Below are 20,742 nucleotides of genomic sequence, written 5' to 3' on the forward strand. Positions count from 1 at the left end.
TCATGCCTGTGAGGCTTGTGCTGCTGTTAAATTTGATTTATTTGCTTCTAAGCAATAGTCCTTATCCGTGACCAGTTAATTAGCGCATATTGAACCCAGGAAGCAGTGCTTCTCATGCAGTTCATAAGCGCCAAAGTCAAAGAGACTTAAGTGCGGACTGTGTCCACTGGTAGTGGTTGGTTCAGACAGGTATCTAGTACGAAGAGAGATTGTTGTTCAGGAGGCAGTGGCCACTGTATTAGAGAGGCTCTCCTGGGTCCCCGTGACATGCCATGTGGACCATATTTACTCCAGAATGTTAAAGTTCAAGGGAAATGTGTCCTGGGATAAAATACACATGTGCATTAGAGACACCAAGAGTTTCTGTTCAAGAGCAGTAATCTTGTTCCTCCCACCCCCTTTGCTTGCAGTAGTAGTAATACGGTAAGTGGCCAGAAGAGGGCAGTCCAGAAGTCTGTGTCTACATTAAAACAAATCATCTTTGTATTGAAATGATGCCAGTGTTTTGGCAGTTGATAAATCTTGCCCTGTGATTGGAAAAGAAGTTCAGTGCCATTTTCTTCTTAGGAAGAAGGCACATCTTAGCGGCCTTTTGTTTTCTGGTTGAAGTGCCTTCCTAGTGTTTCCTGACAGCCTCTCCTCTCTCCCCACAGCTTTGGGAGCTCCTCTACAAGCTGCAGTTCGTGTACACCTATGTCGCACCCTGGCAGATCACCTGGGGCTCTGCATTCCATGCTTTTGCTCAGCCCTTTGCGGTGCCCCGTATCCTTCACTGCAGTGTATGAGAATGGCTAGTCATATCCTTGAGAACATCAGCCTGCAGGCAGTCTTTTCCAGCAGACCTGCCAGGGACTGAGACAAGCTGCCAAACCTCACGAGCTCTGAAGACCCGCCTGTCCTGACTTAGGTTGGCAGCCACAGACCAGCCAAACCTGAGCAAAGAGAGGATTCAGAACAAGTAATGCTGTTTTTAAATTTTACATTTAAAAACTAGATGACTGTTAGGAAAGTATAGGAACTTTTAAAGCACGTGGAATAAATGAGCAGAACATTTTTCATAAGAGTCATCACTAAATTTCCGGGTAAAGGTTTCCATCCGCCTCATACCTCAGAAACACTTTAAAATAACCACAAAGGCCAGGGACTCCAGCCGTGCTCAAATGTAGACTTTCGGTATTTGCAACTTTTAGAAAAATATGTTATTATATGTATTTACTTAAGTATTGCCTACATCTGTTAGCGTGTGTGTATGCTGCATGTGTAGAGGTCAGAGGAAAACTAGGAAAGGCCAGTTCTCCTTTCAGTGTGCCTGCCGAGGCCTGCCAACACGTACCTTTACCAGCAGAGCCATCTCGTTTGGCCCCAAAATTTGGTTTTAGCCTCCATGAAGTTAAACCCGGGTATATCATTCCAAGATTGACATGTGGGCTTTTTCCTTCATTTCTTTTTTCTGTTTGCTGTGTTTGTTCCTTAACCGTTTCCTCATAGACTCGGCTATGCTGTTCGTTCAGGCAGTGGTGTCAGCCATTTTCTCCACGCCGCTGACCCCCTTCCTGGGCAGCGCCATATTCATCACCTCGTATGTTAGACCTGTGAGGTTCTGGGAGAGAGACTACAAGTGAGTGAACAGATCACACAGAAGCCAGTTTCTGTCTTTTCACAGGGAAGAACAATTGATGGCTTTGTCATAAAAATTTATTTTTGTTCATAATTTGTTGTGATAAAATACTTGTTTTTGCTGAAAATTTACAACTATTTTTAAAATTTGCAGATTATGTAGAGTTGAGGATATTGATCTTTATTTTCTCATCTGTGTGATTCTTAGAGGTATAATCCTAATTCTGTACTTTTTCTGTGAGGTATCTTAGAATTAGACCCTATCAACACTGTAACTTACGTCATACAGTGTTACAACCCTTGTAACAGGTGTGGTGGGTTAGAGCATATTTTCCTTAGAAATGTGTTTCTAGAGCTAAACTTTTATAGAGCCTTTGCCTTCTCAGGAAGAAAAGTTTCTACCAACTTCATTCAAGCCCCTTGCCTTGGGCCTTTTGTCCATTAGATTCAATGACCAGCTGTTTAATCAATGCTTAAAACAACCCTCGCAGAGTCTGTCCACAGCTGTTCTTTTCTAAGGGAGGTTCCTGAAAGGGGAATTCTAGTGAGGGAACATGAACACTGAAGTGGACGTTACCATGTTGATGCAGCAATAGCTTGTTTGGGTTTATATTTCTGGCTGTCCCATGATGCCTTTTCCTACGTTGCCATGTACTGGCGTTTGTATTCAGGGAAATAATGGTCTTGACTTTGAAACAGTGAGCCAGCTTGGCATTTCTACTCTGGCCCTTGTCTAACGCTGTAGGTGGTGTTTCCAACTTTTAGTGATTTTCATTACTTTCTGCTTCCTATTCTTCTGGGCCAACCAGTAGCCTGAAGTTATAGTCTGTGATAGCAGATCTTAACAGTTTGTATCAATATTTTTGGTACCCTTAATATTTAAGAAGCCATAGTATTTAAAAAGAAGTTTTATTCATTTTCAAGGAAACCCTGTTTAAAATATGTATGTTTATTTATTTAAAAATAAGAAAATATCCTCTGTGCCCGTCATTCCCAAGCCCAGACACGGATGCACAAGCATTACAAGTTTCAGGGTTCGGCTGTAAGGCAAGAAGATCCTTATAAAAATAGAGAGACAGAGGGGGATGGATGTCCCATAGTAGCATAAATAACATTTTAAACCAGGAGTGTTTCCCACCTACCAAAATTTTAATAGGAAGATTACATTGTTTGCAGCCTTGCAGACCTTTAATGTCTTACCTGCTAAAATACAGGCTGGTCCACACTTACCTACTCTTTTGCAGTACAGTATTTTGCTTGAAATGAAGAAAGAAAGTTTGTCCTCACAGATACACAGTTGAAAAAGAAAGAAGTTTATTTAATGTGTCTGGGTGTTTTGTCTGCATATATACATATGCACTGTAATTGACTGGTACCCGGGGAATTCGGAAGAGGGCATTGGGTCCCCTGCGACTGGAGCTAAGGGTAGTAGTGAGCCACCATGTGGGAGCTAGGAACCCAACCCGGGTTCTCTCCAAGAGCAGCCAGAGCTCTGACCACTGAGCCATTGCTCCACCCCCAGAAGACAGTTGTGGGTGTTTTTATTTGATCCTTCTCCAAAACTCAACAAACAATGGTTTCTTTTTGTTTTTTGGTTTTTCAAGACAGGGTTACTCTATGTAACCCTGGCTGACTTGGAACTCACTCTATAGACCAGGCTGCCCTTGAACTCAGGGAGATCTGCCTGCTTTTGCCTCCCAAGCGCTGGGATTAAATGCATGTGCCACCACACCTGGAAAATAATGGTTTCTTCAAAGCTAGTTTGTAGTGTGGAATCCACACTGAACCTGTGAGCCTTCAGAAATGTATTCTGTCTAGATTAATCTATCCATCTTTGAATGAGATTTTTTTTTTGCTTGTATATAAATTTTAGCATTCATTGGTCATTTGAAAATTACATGACTATTGAGTGAAATAGCTCTCCAGGTCCTGATGCAAGCGTCGCATGACACTTTGCAAATGTGTTCGCCGTCTCAGAAGAGTCGTTAAGTAGGCTGTACCAAGAAGCTGCCACACTCATTGTTGTGGGTACAAGTTTTTCCACATTCTGTTTTTGCTTGAAATTTTGAATTTTGTTTCTGAGAGCTTTTGCCATGTTTCCCGTGAAGTGATAACTCACTTTCTTATGTTGAAAAATGTCTGTTCAGTGACACATCTGGATAATCTTGTACTTTCTTCACCATTTGATGTAACTGTGGTTTTTCGGGGGAAAACCACCAGTTCAGCTTGTCATCGAGATCACTGCACAGACCTTCCCTCCAGACAGCACTTCAGAGTAGGTGGAGTGCCCTCTGTCTCATTGTGTACTTAGGATGCTAACATGGCCTGCACCCAAGATGAGAATTCAGACTTTTAGCTTTCCGCTCCTTCTGGGCATTTTAGAGGGATGAATTAGCAGATGGATTTCATGTATGTGACAGTGAAGGCCAGGTACTGTTTGGGGCCACTACCTTGGTTCCTACTCAGTCACCAACCTTTGGCAGCCATGCATGGCCAGTGCAGGTGTCATCATGGTGAGAAACAGCAGTCAGCAGTTTGGTATTAGCATAGTTCTGACTTGGAAAACTGAGTGAGCCTTTGGTTCTGCTGACCCCATTTGGGAAATTGACCTTCCCTGGACCACAGAACCTCTGGCCTTCTCCCTGAGGAAGAGGTTGCTTGACTGTGTACTTGGGAGAGCTGTATGCACTCCATTCTTATCATCTGGTCAATTTTGTGTGCAGTACATTCATAGATGTCTTTTTACACTCTGTAATGAAACATGAATGAGGAGAAAGCTGTTACGTTGCTATGTTCAGAAGGTATGAAAGAAGAAAATAAAAACTTTAACTATAAATCTGTGCTACCCAGTTGATCATTATTTAATAGTTTTTTTCCCCAGAGATTTTTCTTACAGAGGTGAGATTTATCTTCTAGTTTCTCCCTTGCTCTTATTTTTTTCAGTATAAAATATTAAAAATGTTTTATTTTGTTTCCTTCAGCACAAAGCGTGTGGACCATTCAAATACCAGATTGGCTTCTCAGCTTGATAGAAATCCAGGTAATAGTCCTACCTGTAAAGAAGCAAGTCAGAGGATTTGGTTTGTTTGTATGTTTCTATAATATGCTCATAAGCGCTCACACACACATTCACACATTCTTCACTTCACTTCCACCTATGATAAATTATCTAAAAATAGTTGTGTTTTCTTCTGTTTGAGACAGGATCTCTGTGTAGCCCATCCTGGCTTCAAACAGAACAAATGTGATACAGAAGGAGACTATTCTTAGTTTATTTGGAAAATCTCATTTTATCACCCTGTTCCTGGGAACCTTGCTGCTTCAACCAAGTGAGAGTAATGAATCGGTTAATTGGCTCAGGAAACTATTAATTAATTCCTCAAACAAACATTACTCCCAGATGGACTGGAATATGTTTCCATTTAACTGATAACATTCTTCAAAGACTCTGTCCATCTGAGAAACCAAAGTCTTAAGAATAAATTGACTGTTATAAAATTGCATTAGGGAGATCTGTTCACTCGACATTAATCACTCACGGTCCTCCAGCACAGGCTCAGTCAGGCTTAGAATTCTCAGGTGCTGATAACCCCAGGACAAGGTCCTGAGGAAGAAACCCGCATACCTGTTTAATGAACAGACATACAAGTAGATTTGATGAGACTCTCATTTCCCCTCATTGTCTTAATGTGTAGCTAGTATGAAGTTAAAATAACTCCCAAGCCTGGAATATTTGCCATTCTCCAGTGCTTTGACTGCAGCTTAGCGGCTGCTGCTGTGGATGGGATGCTTGCAGAAGCGGTTTTCTATCTCATGAGGTTCTTTATAATGCTTTTCTTCCTGTGCAACCTCATGGCCAGTTCTGTAGATGCAGCTCTGTCTGCAGGTGCAGTTCACTTCTGCTTCATAGGAGCCTTTCCAGTACTTGGGTTTTGACTCACTTCTCTTTGTTTCAGAATTGTTTGTTAAAATCCTACATAATCTTGCCAACTTCCCTTACAAATCGTCTTTTTGTTTTTGTGAATTCTGTATCCGGTGTATTTTGTAGTAGCCGTGCAAGAGTGTGTGGGGTGTATCCCTTCAGGCTCCTGCATTGCACAAATGGGAACTCTCAGGGAAATATTGAGACTTCTCTCTCAAGACTTATTTTTAATTGTGTGTGTGTCTGTCTGCCTGCCTGTCTGGGGGTCAGGGGTGGGGTCAAGTGCACATACATGCAGATGCTTGTGTATGCCAGCAGGAGGAATTCCTAGAGCTGGCGTTAACAGAGGTTTGTGACCTGCCTGCTGTTAGTACTTGGAACAAAGCTAGGTCCTCTGTAAGAACCCCTCATGTTGTTAACTCCTGAGCCATCTCTACAGCCCCTTGACTTCTAAATCTTTATTCTGAAGCTTTACTCACGATTTTGTGTGTATTGAGTTTTCATTGCTGTAATAAAACGCCCAAGGTAAGCAGCCTCAAAGGAGCGTGGATATACTCTGCTTAGTTTTAGACGCTTAAGTCTCTGGTGGCCCGAGACCATTGGGCTATGTGTTGTGGGGTTGTGTTGAGGCAGAACTTGAAGACCAGGAGCACATGACAGCAGAGCTGCTCATGCCAGGGTACCAATGCACTCTTCACAGCCATGTCCCCTGGCTATACTTCCTTCTACTCAGAGCCTCCTCCTCCTGTCTCCACCATCTCTCAGTAATGCCACCAGTTGGGCATGAGTCTTTGGGGGACATTTTGCATCCAAACCATAGCACTGTTTTGTTTTTATATACACTGTTTGTTTCTATGTAGGTGTATGGTGTGTATTTCTTTTCTTGTCAAATAAATGTAAACGTGGCCATAAGAGGAATTTAGTTTTAGGTTGTTCATTTGTATAAACTCACTGTAACCCAGGCTGGCTCCAAATTTGTGGCAGTCTTCCTGCCTCTGCTCTTGAGTGCTGGGATTGTAGCCTACATTATGATGTCTCTCTATTGTCAATATTTTTAATGATCTTTTTCATCAGTACAATAGGTATTTAACGTGAGATAAACTTTCCTTAAACTCTCTTCTTACAGGATCAGATGACAACAATCTGAATTCTATCTTCTATGAACATCTAACCAGATCCCTCCAGCACAGTCTTTGTGGTGATTTGCTGCTAGGACGATGGGGAAACTACAGTACTGGGGACTGTTTCATCCTTGCCTCTGACTATCTCAATGCATTAGTACACCTCATAGAGATAGGCAATGGCCTGGTCACTTTCCAGCTGCGGGGACTCGAATTCAGAGGTAAGACATTCATTCACCTTGTAGCCATAGAGCACCTGTAGAGAAGTTTTGTGCATTTAAATCCCAAATGAAGAGTTTCAGAACCGCCAAGTGGAGGATGGCTCAGCCTTTAAGAGCATTTGCTGCTCATCCAGAGGAACCAGGTTCTGCTCCCTGCATCCAGATCAGCTGGCTCACAGCTCCAGTTCCAGGGAGCTGGCCTCTGCTGGCCTCTGAGGACACCTGCATGCCTGTGTGGTACACAGACATATACTTAGGGACACACACATATGCATAACAAATAAGTCTTGAAAAAAATTACAAAATTAGATCCTTGGGATCATTGCCCCTCCCACCAGCCCTCTGCAATTGTATGTGCTGACAAGCCAATGCATTCTGCACAGAAAATAATACATTCAGATGAATGTACCTTCTGATGCATACTATATACAGATTTAATATAAATGACCTTCAGACAGAAGAAACATCAGAAACTATTTAATGCATTCATATCTTTCTTCCTGTGTCATCTTAAGAAACAAGAATTCTCTGTGCCCTAGTCTCAGAAAATATCAACTTGAGTTATTAAATTCAAAATAATTAGCTATACCCATGAGTAGAAGCATTTTTATGGAGATTTCACGTCCTGTTGTTGAATATATTTCTGATCAGGAATATTCAGTGGCCATTTCTGGAGAGTTTTAGCCTTTCTAAGAAGTTCTTTGGGTGTTTCTAGTTTGGAATGGGAAACAGGGAAGCATTTTCTTGGAAAAAGAGACAAGCCAATCAAAGGATGGCTTCTCTTGTGAAGTTGGCTAGCTGGAGTGCCAGGAGATGAGCAAGCCATGCTTCTGCTGTGCTGGTGAGGTGTTCCATGGACTCATCTAGCGGAAGACCTGCCCTGCCAGGGCAGTATCCTTCCCTGTTTGTTTGTGATCAGTGCACACTTTTAGGAGATGAACATTCACTCATTTGGCCTTCACTTGGTACTGATGCAGTTGGAAATTGGAAATCTGTTTAGGCAGAATTGAAGAGTTACTTTATGGCACAAATTCACAGGCCTTCAGTGTGCTAACGCCCGCATGTTGTGAGTCTAATGAATGGAGAGTCAGCCTGACTTGTAGAGTTTGCTACAGTCTGGTGATGAATATTCTAAGGCAAATCAATCACGTATTCTAAAGTGCTATAAAATGTGTCTTTTCTAAATTGTGCTAAGTACACATTCATCTTTCCAGTTGCTGGCTTTTTGCCCTTGTCTCTAATGGTCTTGTCTTTTTCTAAGGCACCTACTGTCAGCAGCGGGAAGTAGAAGCCATCACAGAAGGTGTAGAAGAAGATGAAGGGTTTTGCTGCTGTGAGCCTGGCCATGTTCCTCATGTACTTTCCTTTAATGCTGCATTTGGCCAGCGCTGGCTGGCTTGGGAAGTGGTTGTCACCAAGTATATTCTGGAGGGCTACAGCATCACTGACAACAGTGCTGCTTCCATGCTTCAAGTCTTTGATCTCCGCAGAGTGCTTACCACTTACTATGTCAAGGTGAGGGGTGAGGGGTGCGCCTGCTTAGACATCCAAGCAGCAGACGGGAGGTTTCTTGAGAAAGACCGGCACAGGCACATGCATGCACATACACAAACACCTACACGTACTCATGTAGGTGGACATGCCCATATACATATATACACATGCATGTAACACACCTGCACATTTTTATTCATTCTTTTTTTTTCAATGCTAATACCATGTGCTTACAAAGATCAAGCCCAGAACTAGGTAAGTAATCGACTCCTGACCTACATTCCTAGCCTCTCAAATTTGTGTTTGGCTTCTGAATAATGATTTGAATTTTTTAGTATCCAGAGAGACCAATTAAAATATACCTGTGGGAAAAATAATGAAACATCCCCACCCCATAAGGTTCTTGCTATTTCCTGGCCCATGTCTCTGTTGCTATTAATAGCTGGCACTCGTGGTTTATGGGTCAGGGCTGATGAGTACTCGCACACATGCACACATTTACATGGCTCCTAAGGCACTTAAGTCTACAGTCAGGTAGAGTTGGCAGGGTGCTCCAGAATTCCTGCAGGTCATGGGGAGACCGTTACACTGGCGCTCTACCCGTGATGAACAAAGACCGGGCCTGAGGGCAGAGCCAGGCCCTTCAGCGGCCAAAATTAATCCTTTATAAGTGAAGCCAGATTTTTGTTACTGCTTTGTTTGGAGACTGAGTATTTGTGTGTGTATATTTTTATCTATTTTATTGGGGTTCTTAGAACTTTCCCTCCCTTGCTTACCTACCCCAATCCTTCCCAACACCAGGTAGGAGCGTAAGAAGGTAACTGAGGGGATGTAGTTCTCTTAGGCTGCTTCCTGCTGGTTGGGTCATCGGATTCTTTGGGGCAAGTCCAATCTTTGTTTCAGAATATCTCCAATTTCTTCTTTTCATCAAACTGCAACAGCAACCAGGAGCATCCGGGAGAAGCAACTACCTTCTTCTTTACAAACCCCTCTCTGTGTGGGCTCTGGCATTTATTCCCTCTCCAGAGTCCTCAGAATTAAACTGTCTGCAGCTGGCAAAGATCATGCCCCTCTCAGAGCCCGCATGAGTCAAATAGTCTGCTGCTGTGATCGGTCTGAAGCAGCCCTATATCCTACACCTGAGGGTAAAACAAAAACATGTTTGTATAGCATAACTGAGTTTTTAAAAGAAACCAAAACTCCCACTACAAGTATTACCGTATCGCCCTAACTGCCCCAGAACTTGGTATGTAGACCAGGCTAGCCTGGAATTCTCAGAGACCCACCTGCCTCTGTCTCTCTGGGATTAAGGGCATTTCAGCAGGCCCATCAAGGTCATTATTTTTAAGAAATGGATCAGCCATAATCCATACATCTGATATTTAACATTGTTAACACTAATTCTTTGTGCTGGTTTTGATAAACCCTGAGCCTTCCATTCGATTAAACCCGGAAAACTAAAGCAGTTTGATTTACACGTTCTCAACCTGTGTTTGTGTGGTATGCTCCTCGCTGCACCCACCATGTTTGTGTGTCTGTGCGTGTATGTATCTGCGTGTGTATGTGCTTGTGAATGTGTCTCCTTTTGTTTGTGTTCTTTATTTCTGTCATGTGGCCTATGAACACCAAAAGATTTAATAACTTTATGAGAAAATTTTCAAAATAAATGTTGTATACTAATTTTTAACTCTCTAAAACTATTCTGAGCCAAGTGGTGGCGGTGCACACCTTTAATCCCAGCACTCAGGGGACAGGCTGGTGGATCTCTGTGGGTTTGAGACCAGTGTAGTCTATGTAGTGAGCTCCATGACAGCCAGGGTGAGAGAAACCCTGTCCTGAGAAACCAGTGAATGGAAGGGAGGGAGGGAGGGAGGGAGGGAGCCTAAATTCAAAAGCACGGGAATTAATAGTCTATAAGTTGCCTTTTTAAATTCATGGTTGTGATTTAAAAGTACTAGGTGATGTTTTCATTTAGGCTAGCTTCAAGTAGCTTTCTTAAAATGTAGGCGTAGAATACTTGAGTTAAAGTAAAATATTTTGAACTATATTATCTGGGAGCAGTTGTTCATTTAGGTGAGCAGTTGGAGTAAGTTTGCATCGTGACTTGACTTGGATTCCCTGTGTTTTCTTAACCAGGGCATCATTTATTATGTTACAACGTCCTCTAAGTTAGAGGAGTGGCTTGCCAACGAGACGATGCAGGAGGGACTGCGTCTCTGTGCAGACCGAAATTACGTTGATGTGGACCCAACTTTCAACCCAAACATCGACGAGGACTATGACCATCGGCTGGCAGGCATATCTCGGGAGAGTTTCTGTGTGATTTACCTCAGCTGGATAGAGTACTGCTCTTCCCGGAGAGCAAAGGTAGTTCAGTTCCGGTTGCAGTTCTGTGAATACAGGTTTTGACAAAAAGCGGGGAAATATCCTGTTAGTCATTGTGAGTCAGCTTTTCCTGCACTTCCTCCCAGATCCTCTGGGTTAGACGGCATGTCTGCGTCGTAATGTTCTGAACAAGCCACGTCTGCCTAGGCAGCTGAAGGAGAGTAGTCCTCCTTCACTTTGCAGCATCCTGACTGTCCGGGCAGCATGCATACACAAGTTGTGGTTCCATACAGTACTCCCCGAAGTCTCGTCCGTAAGCACTGTCCACCAGCTGTAACTATGTCTGTCCCAAATGCAAGTCTAGACCGGTGCTGTCTGCCGAGATGGTCCTGGGCGTGTCCGCTGCAGTCCAGTATCACATTGGCTTTAACACTTGAAAGCGTCCTTCTGCATCTTACTTAGCTGTAATCATTGTAAGTAGCCTGTGGACTACTGTTGGACCAGCCTCATCAAGGACTTTTAGTGTGAATGTAGATAAAGGTTAATTCTGCACTTTGGATGTAAAGATTTTTAGGTCTCTCCAAAAGAAATTCTGATTCAGTACCTCTAGACCACAGACGTAAAATAGGTGTCTCCCTGGTGGCTTTAATTCAGGTGTTTACCCCTTTACTCCTGCGCACATTAGGACACCCTGTCCTAAAGGAAGATGAATCACAGACTTTCCCACTGCTGTTTGTTCTAGGCCTGTACCACTGTCGTGCCAGACTAGCGAAACCGTAGATCCCAAGTGCCGTGGCCAGGGCTCTCTGCCATCAACATTGTGGCTTCTCAGGGAGGCTGGAGCTAAGTACCCAGCACCTGGTTTACTTGGTACCCTGGGGTTAGTGAGCCCTCTTGACAGCCAGAGCCTGGAGGGTTACCAGACCCGGTAGCCCTTCCTTTCCAGCCACTTCAGGCATCCTGTCATAGTAGCATCTTTCCATCAGTCAAAATGGGGTGCGTTTGTGCTTCCTCTTATTAGTGGTAGCCAATGGGCAACATATGCTGATCAAAATTGCATGCTTTAAAGAAGAAATAATAGGATAAAATGCCATTCTGAGGTTGGGTGTATCAGAGACAACATTTGAGAATGATGGGCCTCAAAATTTAACTTTCTTCAAAACATCTAACAGGCAGGTGATTGTTTGGTTTCTCATGTGAGGTATAATTAAGGTCTTTGCATAATGCTTCAGATGTGGGGGATAATTGAGGCATGTGGACATGTTCTAGGGTCCCTTTTCTGGGCTTAGATAGTGTTGAAGTAGACTATCTTCTCACTCAGAAATGGCCTCCATCGTCAGCCTAAGTGCCTTTCTCTCAGAGGTTCCTGGAAGGTTGGACATAGCTCGAGGAAGTCCTCCTGCTTGCCCTTACATATATTCAAACGGCTTGCCTTCGGGGTTGGGAAGACAGCTCAGCAGTTAGAGAGGGCCTGAGTTCCATTCCTAGCACACACATGGTGACACTCAACCATCTATAGCTCCAGGCACCCAGCACCCTCTCCTGGCCTCCTTAAGCATGCATGTAGTACATATATATTTGCAGGCAAAATGCTCTTACACATAAATATTTTTTTGAGGCCCACGTCCAATCTGGGAATCCCCAGTCCCTTCAGACAGCTTATCACGCACTCAGCCCTGGCTATATTCTACCCGTTGCGTTCCCTTTAGTGGTATTTTTCCAATTACATACTCTCCCTTCTGCTATAGTTTTTCCATAATCAAATCAGAATCATCCTCATCTCCTTAAGAGCAAGCATTCTGCTCCCATAAATCCCTTTCCCAGAAGGACCTCTTCCTAAGAAAGCACTCTAAACTGTGGAGATTCGCCAACTCCAAGCCCTAGGATACTCACCAGTCTAGTGGCCCTCTGCCTCATACTCTCCAGTATCCCTCCAAGGCAGTTACATTAGATAAATGGGATGGATGGATGATAGACAGACAGACAGATAGAAAGCCTCTTCCTTCTCTAATTGTAAAGTTCAGCTCTTTCTTTATCTGTCTCTGACTTATCAATTGGGTATTTTCTGATTTGTTAAATACTTATGTAGCTTTCTGATATCTAATATTCTTTATTTTTAAAGCCACTAGATGTGGATAAAGATTCGTCCCTGGTGACACTTTGTTATGGACTCTGTGTTCTGGGACGGAGAGCTTTGGGAACGGCCTCCCACCACATGTCCAGGTAAAGAATACCTTCTCTTCTCAAGAAGAAGGTATTGGGGGCCAGGGGTAGTGGCACTGGAAAGATGTTCAGTGGTTAAGAGTGCTGGCTACTCAGCCGGAAGACCTGAGTTCAGTTCCCAGCCCACGTGGTGGTTCACAAATATCAACAACTCCAGTTTCAGGGGCTCTGATGCCCTCTGTGAGCACCAGCCAGGCAGGTCATGCCTAGACACACATAAGCATGCAATAAAAGAAAACGGAAGAAAGAGAGCTTGGGAAGCTCTAACTGTGTTTTGTCTCGTTAGTTGATTGTTTTCTTGGGTTTATTTTTTTGTTTGTTTGTTTTGACATTCATTTTGTGCTATTTTACAATCACTTTGTAAGATTTCCTTAGTCTCTGCACATTTACATTTTCTTATCTATTTTTCTAACATATTTCTCCAGCTTATTTTTCTACATTTCTTTATAATGTTTCTCTAGGTCATTTACATTTTTAAAGTGGTGTGTATTTGAAGTAGATAATTCCTATCTTAAATTTCTTCTGATTACATGTTTTACATTAGACTCACCCTAATTTCCCTCGCTCTGTAGGCTCTCAGCCTGTTGTCTTATAGGCTGTTACCATGGGTCATAAGCAAAGTTCCTAGTCAAACAGGGAGGCTCACTTAGGAGTTCAGGCTTCAGTGTCTGGATTCTACTTTTGAAGCACTCTAGACCTGTGGTTCTCAACCTTCCTCATGCTGAGGTCCTTTAATACAGTTCTTCACGTTACGGTGACCCCCAACCATAAATTTATTTTGTTGCTACTTCATAACTATAATTTTGCTAGTGTTCTGAATCATAAGGCAAGTATCTGATAAGAAGGTATCTGATATGTGTCCCCCGGGTTGGGAATCACTCCCAGATGGTTCTGATGCAGAGCAGACGTAAGAGTCAGTGTCGTGAAGACCCTTGTCAGAGCACGTGTCCTTTATCTCCAACCTTACAGTAACCTGGAGTCCTTCCTCTATGGATTGCACGCCCTGTTTAAAGGGGACTTCCGGATTTCTTCAGTCCGAGACGAGTGGATCTTTGCTGACATGGAACTGCTGAGAAAAGTTGTCGTGCCTGGAATCCGCATGTCCATTAAACTCCATCAGGTAAGAGGTGTTTTGATTCATTTCTGGTTTGCTGATAATTTGTCTTTTGATTTCCATGTTATGTCTTGGGGACCTTTGGAAAAGCTGTCATCTGAACCACAGAAAAACCTTACTTCTAGCAAGGCACTAAGTCCCGGAAGCCTGAACCTGTGTTTCTCATAGTAACAGTAGTAGTGAGTTGTAATATTGATAACTGTTAATATTCCTGATCTAGGCTACAGCAGCAAACTGAAAAGAAAGGTCTGTACCCCTGAAATGCTTGCTTGACTCCATGTGATTGCCGTTTTCCTGTCCCTTTCCACGGTGAACACCTGACAGCGGCCAGTGCCACGTGACCCTCAGGAGGTGGTGTGCTGCTGCCTTCTGCTCACTGTGCTCCCGAGTAGCAGGCTGTCAGGGCAAGCTCAGAGACCAACACCTACCAGGGAAGTGGAGCTGTTGGCCCCAACGTGTATTTCCAAAGCCCTAGACCATTTGAAGAGTAGACTGTGTCCTTCTGTCCTGGCACTTGCTCTCTGTTTGTGCCACTCAGGTGTACAGATCTGATGGTGACAGCCACATGGTAAATGCACCCACTATGCCCAAAGCTAATTGGATTGCTGGCCCCAAATAAAAAGTGAAGTGCTCCTCATGTGAGGTTAAGCCTGAGAATAAAGCTAAATTCCCTTGTTCTTGGGGACCATTGCCAGTAAGGGACGAGTTACTAAAAATGGATTACTGGTTTGAAGATCATGGGGGAAAGACTCTTTTGGGATCTGGTGTGATTGTCCTTATTCAGACCAGCTTTAAAGTTTTGAGACAAAATTCAGTACATTTAAAAGAAATGACAATGACCAGGTCAATTGGGGTGGGGACTACCGAGGGGACTAAACCTGGAGCCTCGTGTACTCCAGACAAGTGCTCTGCCACTAAGCTGTGTCCTCGGCCCTCTGTCTGAAAGAGACAGACAGAAAATCTTATTAGATTGTCCAGCCTGCGTTTGAACTAATTGTGGAGCCCAGGCAGTTCTTATATTTTTGGTTCCTCTGTCTCAGCTTCCTGAGTAGCTTACACACAAGACCTCAACATGAAAACTTCAGATTTTCTATAGCTTAAGCCAGTGAGAATAAGTGTCTGAGCAAGATTAAAATCTGCAGTTAGCATGCCTGCTAAGTTTGTGTCTGTTTTATCAGCAATGTGTCTACTTGTGTGTCAGAGCTTTCTTCCTGATCCGAGTAACTGTACTGACGTTGGTGGCAGGGCTGGATGGAGGGCTCCTCCCAAGCCAGCACTGTATGACCGCCTTGCCTGTTGTCCAGGAAAGCTGGTTCGTAACAGAAAGCTTAGCACTGTTACACAGTGTGCGGTTAGGTTGGTTACAGAAGTTATCCAGCAGGTCTGGAGAAGCAGTTGGGGGTCCAGCATTCTTATGTAGCAAATGAATCCATGGGCCTAGAGAGATAAGATTCATGCTGCTCTGTTGGTCTCCTTGTGGAGCTCCTGTCCCCTCCAGGTCTATTTCTCTCTTCTTCCATAATGTTTCCAACACTCTGCCCAAAGTTTGGCTATGAGTCTCAGTATCTTCTTAGATACCCTGGTGGGTAGAGTCTTTCAGAGGTCCTCTGAGGAAGGCTCCTGTCCTGTTCCTTGTCTTCTACTTCCAATATCTATCCTGTTTGCCATACTGAATGAGGATTAAGCATCTTCCATAGGGCCTGCCTTGTTTTTTTAGCTTCTTTGGGGCTATAGATTTTAGTATGTTTATCCTATATTATATGGTTAATATCCACTTAGAACTAAGTATATATCATATGTGTCTTCCCGCTTCTGGGTTACCTCACTCAGCACTGATGAGACCTGATAAGCTAGGGTCAGCTAGAAGGGGAGGAAGTCCTCTCCTATCAGGGGACTAGGGAAATGCCATAGGGGGAGAGGAGGGAGGGTGAATGGGACAGGGAGGAGACAAGGCAGGGAGCTGCAGCGAGTCAGGGAGCTGCAGTGGGGATACAAAGTGAATAAATGTTTTTTAAGTATATAAATAAAATTAAATTTTAAAAAGAAAAAGAAAAATTTAATTATTTAAAAATAAATAAATAAAAGAAAGTTACTTTGGTAAAAAAAAAAAAAAAAAAACAAAAAAAATAATTCATACTGCTCTTTGCAGAGGACCCAAGTTCACACCCCAGCACCCACATCAGGTATCTCACAGCTGTCTGCAACTCCAGCTCCAGAGGACCTGACATCCATAGTCACCTGCACGTACTATACACAAACAAACATACATACATGGTTATATATAATTAAAAATAAAATGAATAGAAATAAGAATTGAGACTTAATAAAATGTTCATTGACGAGAAGAACCCATGTGAACTTTGAACCTGGGAAGCAGCTCTGCATCCCAGTCAAGCTTCCGACTTCGCACATGGGGAGGTCAGGTGCTAGTGAGGCTCCTTAGCAGATGAGCGCAGCGGTGAACCACAGGGCTCTGTAAGGCCTCATCACCTGCGTGCACAGCATTCTTCCCGTAGGTCCATGGCAGACTCAGTGGTATCCGGACTGGCGTCTCAGTCTTACTCTTCCCCCTCAGGCAGGGGCAGGAGCTGTAGTTGCTGCGGTTGAGCCGGGATGAGTCACTTTGCCTGAATACAGACCTGTATCAGCCTTCTAGCTACTTGCCAAAGGAACCAATAAGACCTTTGTGTTTCCTCAATAACATGCTATTTCTGACGTTTAGATCTGAGCTATGATTACTTTGTTGTGTGTCTTATATTGCCTTTTAACATGGAGGTTTTAAAAGGGACACAAACTCTCTTTGTTTCATCCATGCTTCCTGCCTCAGTCTGCAGACAGTAGATGAAAAATGTCCATCATATGGCTGAGTGGTTACTGAGACAAAGAAGCTCTTCTGAGTGGGCTGGGATGGCTAAGCCATGTACAGTCACATCCAGAGGAGGAGAAGGGCGGGATAAGTGGCATACTGTAGCTGTTGCACGTGTGTAGCTTTATGGAAACTGTGCGTGGCTTCTAAGAACCCAACACAGAGGCCTTCTGTAAAGCTCTTCCTTGTAATAGTGAAGTAAAAGAAAACTGTGTGTGCAAGGCTCAGCAAGATGGCCAGTGGGTGAAGGCACTTGTTGCCCAAACCTGGAGATAAGAGTTCAGCCCCCAGAACCTATGTAAAAGTGCTATGAGCAAAACACACATACACACCATGCACAAACAGGAGTAAATTTTAAGCACCTGTGAGTGAATGTGTGAAAACTACCTTGAAAGAGATAAAAAGGCAATCTATTAAACTTGGAAAGGATGCTTAGTTATCTCGCTTCGAGGATGGAGTTGGTTAAAGAGTTTAGAACAAGAGTTTGTGTAGCAAGTGCCTTCACCCACTGAGCTGTCTTAATGACCCTCACACACATCGTTTTTTTACTGCACTGTCACAAATTAAGGAAGAGCTTTACCAAAGGCCTCTATATTGTGTTCTTTAGAAGCTGACAGTATCAATTAGTAGAACAGTAATGAGCATATCCATAATAGCATCCATATGTATAGTAGAAAATTAAACCCATTTGTAAGAACTTTCGCTTATCATCTTGGAAGTTATTTTCTTTTTCTCCAAAACAAAAAAATCATACTTGGCATTTCTGTGTTTAGGATCATTTCACTTCTCCAGATGAGTATGACGACCCCACTGTGCTCTATGAAGCCATCGTGTCTCATGAAAAGAACCTTGTGATAGCCCACGAAGGCGACCCTGCATGGCGGAGTGCAGTCCTTGCCAACTCTCCCTCCCTATTGGCTCTGCGGCACGTCATGGACGATGGCACCAATGAGTACAAGATCATCATGCTCAACCGCCGCTACCTGAGCTTCAGGGTCATTAAGGTGAGTCTCAGGGTCACCTCGCTGTAACTAAGGGAAGCTGAGGTTAGGCGTCTCGAGCCAGCCTCTGAAGTGTGATTGGCACTGCTTGCATTTAAAACTGAGCAGACGGCACACTCGTGGCCTATGAACACCCACTTCCTTAGCAGTCATACCCTCTTCCTGTGAGGTTTTCTCAGATGCTGTAAGCCTTTAATTTGTTGGCTGATTTCAGTGTTGGTGACCTTTTACCCATTTCATATGAAATCTGAGCAGTATTCCTCCTGTAGAAGCCAGCACTCTGTTGCTAATGAGGTACCCTCCTCAGTTAAAAGAGAATAACAGTGTGTGTGTCACTGTGGTTCAGAGCTAACTGTAAATGATTTGTTCCGTAAATTCTCTCTCACTCTCACTCATTTTGCACAATTGTGCATTTAAATGAGTGTGTAAGTGTTGATGTATTTGTGCATGTGTGTATGAAAATGTTCTATGAGTTAGGAAGTTTAGTTTTTGAAATTTATAGTTTATAATGATTGACTTTAATCTTTAAACACTTACTGAGTGTATATATCTATGCATGTGTGTGCACGCCATGTGCAGCGTTTATATGGAAGTCAAAGAACAGCTTTCAGGATTGGTTCTCTCCTTCCACCACCCCAGGTGGGTCCCAGGGATCACACTCAAGTCTCCAGGTTTGGCAGCAAATCCCTTTATGGCTGACCTGGTCAGCCACCTGTCTTGATCCTATCATTTAATCAACCCCAAAATACCACAAACATCCTCTCAACATGAAATATGTATTGCCTGTCATTCCCATCAGAACTATCTATTGTGTAGTTCACTAGCGTGACAAAGGAAAGGGGCTACATTTTACTTAGTATTTTTGGAAGGTGGAGCAAGAAAAAGCAAGCTATAGGTGCCTATTAGCAGCCTGCTGTCCAGGAAGGGACATTTGTTAGCTCCTTTCGAAGGTGACTGTGTATTCACAGCTTTTCAGCCGGTCACCACACCAGGTGTTACCATTTCGTCATCCCTCAGGTGAATAAGGAGTGTGTCCGAGGCCTCTGGGCAGGGCAGCAGCAGGAGCTTGTGTTTCTCCGGAACCGGAACCCAGAGAGAGGCAGCATCCAGAATGCAAAGCAGGCGCTTCGGAACATGATCAACTCATCTTGTGACCAGCCTATTGGCTACCCGATCTTCGTGTCGCCTCTGACAACATCCTACTCTGACACCCATGACCAGCTCAAAGAAATTCTTGGGGGACCAATCAGCTTGGGAAATATCCGGAACTTCATAGTGTCCACCTGGCACAGGTAGTGGGGTTGTCTTTCAGTTTTGTTGTAGCCTGGGCCTCTTTATCTCAGCATTGTATACCTGAACACCAGGAGGTAGAAACCAGCTCCTCATCTTCAGAAGCTGAGATAAACCTAACATCTGGCTCTGCCTAGCAGTGGTGAGGTTGGCATATGTGTGGGGACAAATAGAAAAAAAAAAAAAAAAAAAAAAGACTATGAGCTAGAGTCAGAGGCTGTTAATGTTCTGAAGACTAACCAGTGCTTAAAGAATCAGGTTTATTATCCTCTAACAGAACATAAGCCAGAATAGTGTTCATGGAGATTGTATTTTCAGAAAACCTTTGTTACCTGCACTGTCTAAAAGAAACTGAATTTCCTCCCTGGGAGAAATAGCATAAAGAATAGGTTATGGTTCGCCTGTGACCACAGGCATTCTTGGTGCAGGGGTCCAGCCCAAACTGAGGTAATCATGCCAAGTCAGGGCAGCTCTTGGTCTCCATGTATTTAAACATGAAAAACCAAAACAGGAGGATGGTGGAGGCAGCTGTGTAGCAGCAGTACAGCAGTGGTGTAGACAGACTGGGTCTCGGTTTGCTCAACAGATACTGGCAAGAATCCTGTTGTCAAAGCTCAGTGTGGTGGTTCACATCTGTAATCCCAGCATTCAGCGGACTAAGACAGGAGAATTGCTGAGAGTTCAAGAATACATTCTGAATTCTTGACCAGTCTACAGAATGAGGGCCTGTCTAAGATAACAAAGAAAGGGGGTTGGTTTTGTTTATTTGGGTTGTTTTGTTGGTTTTTTGAGATAGGGTTTCTCTGTGTAGCCCTGACTGCCTTGGAACTCACTCTGTAGACCAGGCTGGCCTCAAACTCAGCAAAATGCCTGCCTCTGCCTCCCAAGTGCTGGGATTAAAGGCATGCGCCACCACCACCCAGCCAAACAAAGATTCCCAATTTCAGCTGAGGTTTTAATGATATTGCTGTGTTCTGCACAATTCGTTGTGCCAAATGGACAATGAGTGCGTGATCTGAAGTGGTAAGTAGGGCAGGGCTGGGCTTCCCCAGCCATCCTTGGGAAGCAGACTTGGTTCCTGATACTGGCTATACCATAAAGGCAGACATCAGCAATATTGAAGACTCAGAAGAGTGAAGAATGATTTTGAAGTGATGGTGGGCTAATACTTCCTACTTTGCAATTCGTCTCCAGGCTAAGGAAAGGTTGTGGAGCTGGCTGCAACAGCGGTGGCAATATTGAAGATTCTGACACTGGAGGTGGGACTTCCTGTCCGGGTAACAATACAACCACTGCCGGTGATCCCCACGGCAATGTGTCCCAGGGAAGCACTGGAAACCCAGGACAGGGAACAGGATCTGGACTCCACCCGCCCACCACACCGTATCCTCCAACATTAGGTAACTGGAGACAAGTTCTATGTCATGTTAACCCCTTGGCCATTGGGCCAGTGCGTGTATGTGTAAAGGAAGAGAGTGTGTTGTTACTTGCTTGAGATCCAGCAGTGCATTCTACCATTCGTTATATCAGCGTTGATGCACATGTGTA

General features: G+C 43.7%; 1 protein-coding gene across 1 annotated transcript in view; it reads left to right on the forward strand.

Annotated features, from left to right (window-relative positions):
* Pcnx1 (pecanex 1) overlaps positions 1–20,742 on the forward strand; it is a 133,530-nt gene that overhangs the window by 106,367 nt on the left and 6,421 nt on the right. Inside the window, 11 exon segments of the mRNA XM_021653882.2 lie at positions 654–762; positions 1,489–1,618; positions 4,599–4,657; positions 6,666–6,881; positions 8,143–8,396; positions 10,512–10,742; positions 12,823–12,923; positions 13,893–14,043; positions 17,677–17,907; positions 18,922–19,196; positions 20,389–20,594. Of these exon segments, the coding sequence (XP_021509557.2) occupies positions 654–762; positions 1,489–1,618; positions 4,599–4,657; positions 6,666–6,881; positions 8,143–8,396; positions 10,512–10,742; positions 12,823–12,923; positions 13,893–14,043; positions 17,677–17,907; positions 18,922–19,196; positions 20,389–20,594 (1,963 nt within the window).

This window comes from Meriones unguiculatus, chromosome 7 (genome assembly GCF_030254825.1).
Source record: "Meriones unguiculatus strain TT.TT164.6M chromosome 7, Bangor_MerUng_6.1, whole genome shotgun sequence".
Classification (NCBI taxonomy): domain Eukaryota; kingdom Metazoa; phylum Chordata; class Mammalia; order Rodentia; family Muridae; genus Meriones; species Meriones unguiculatus.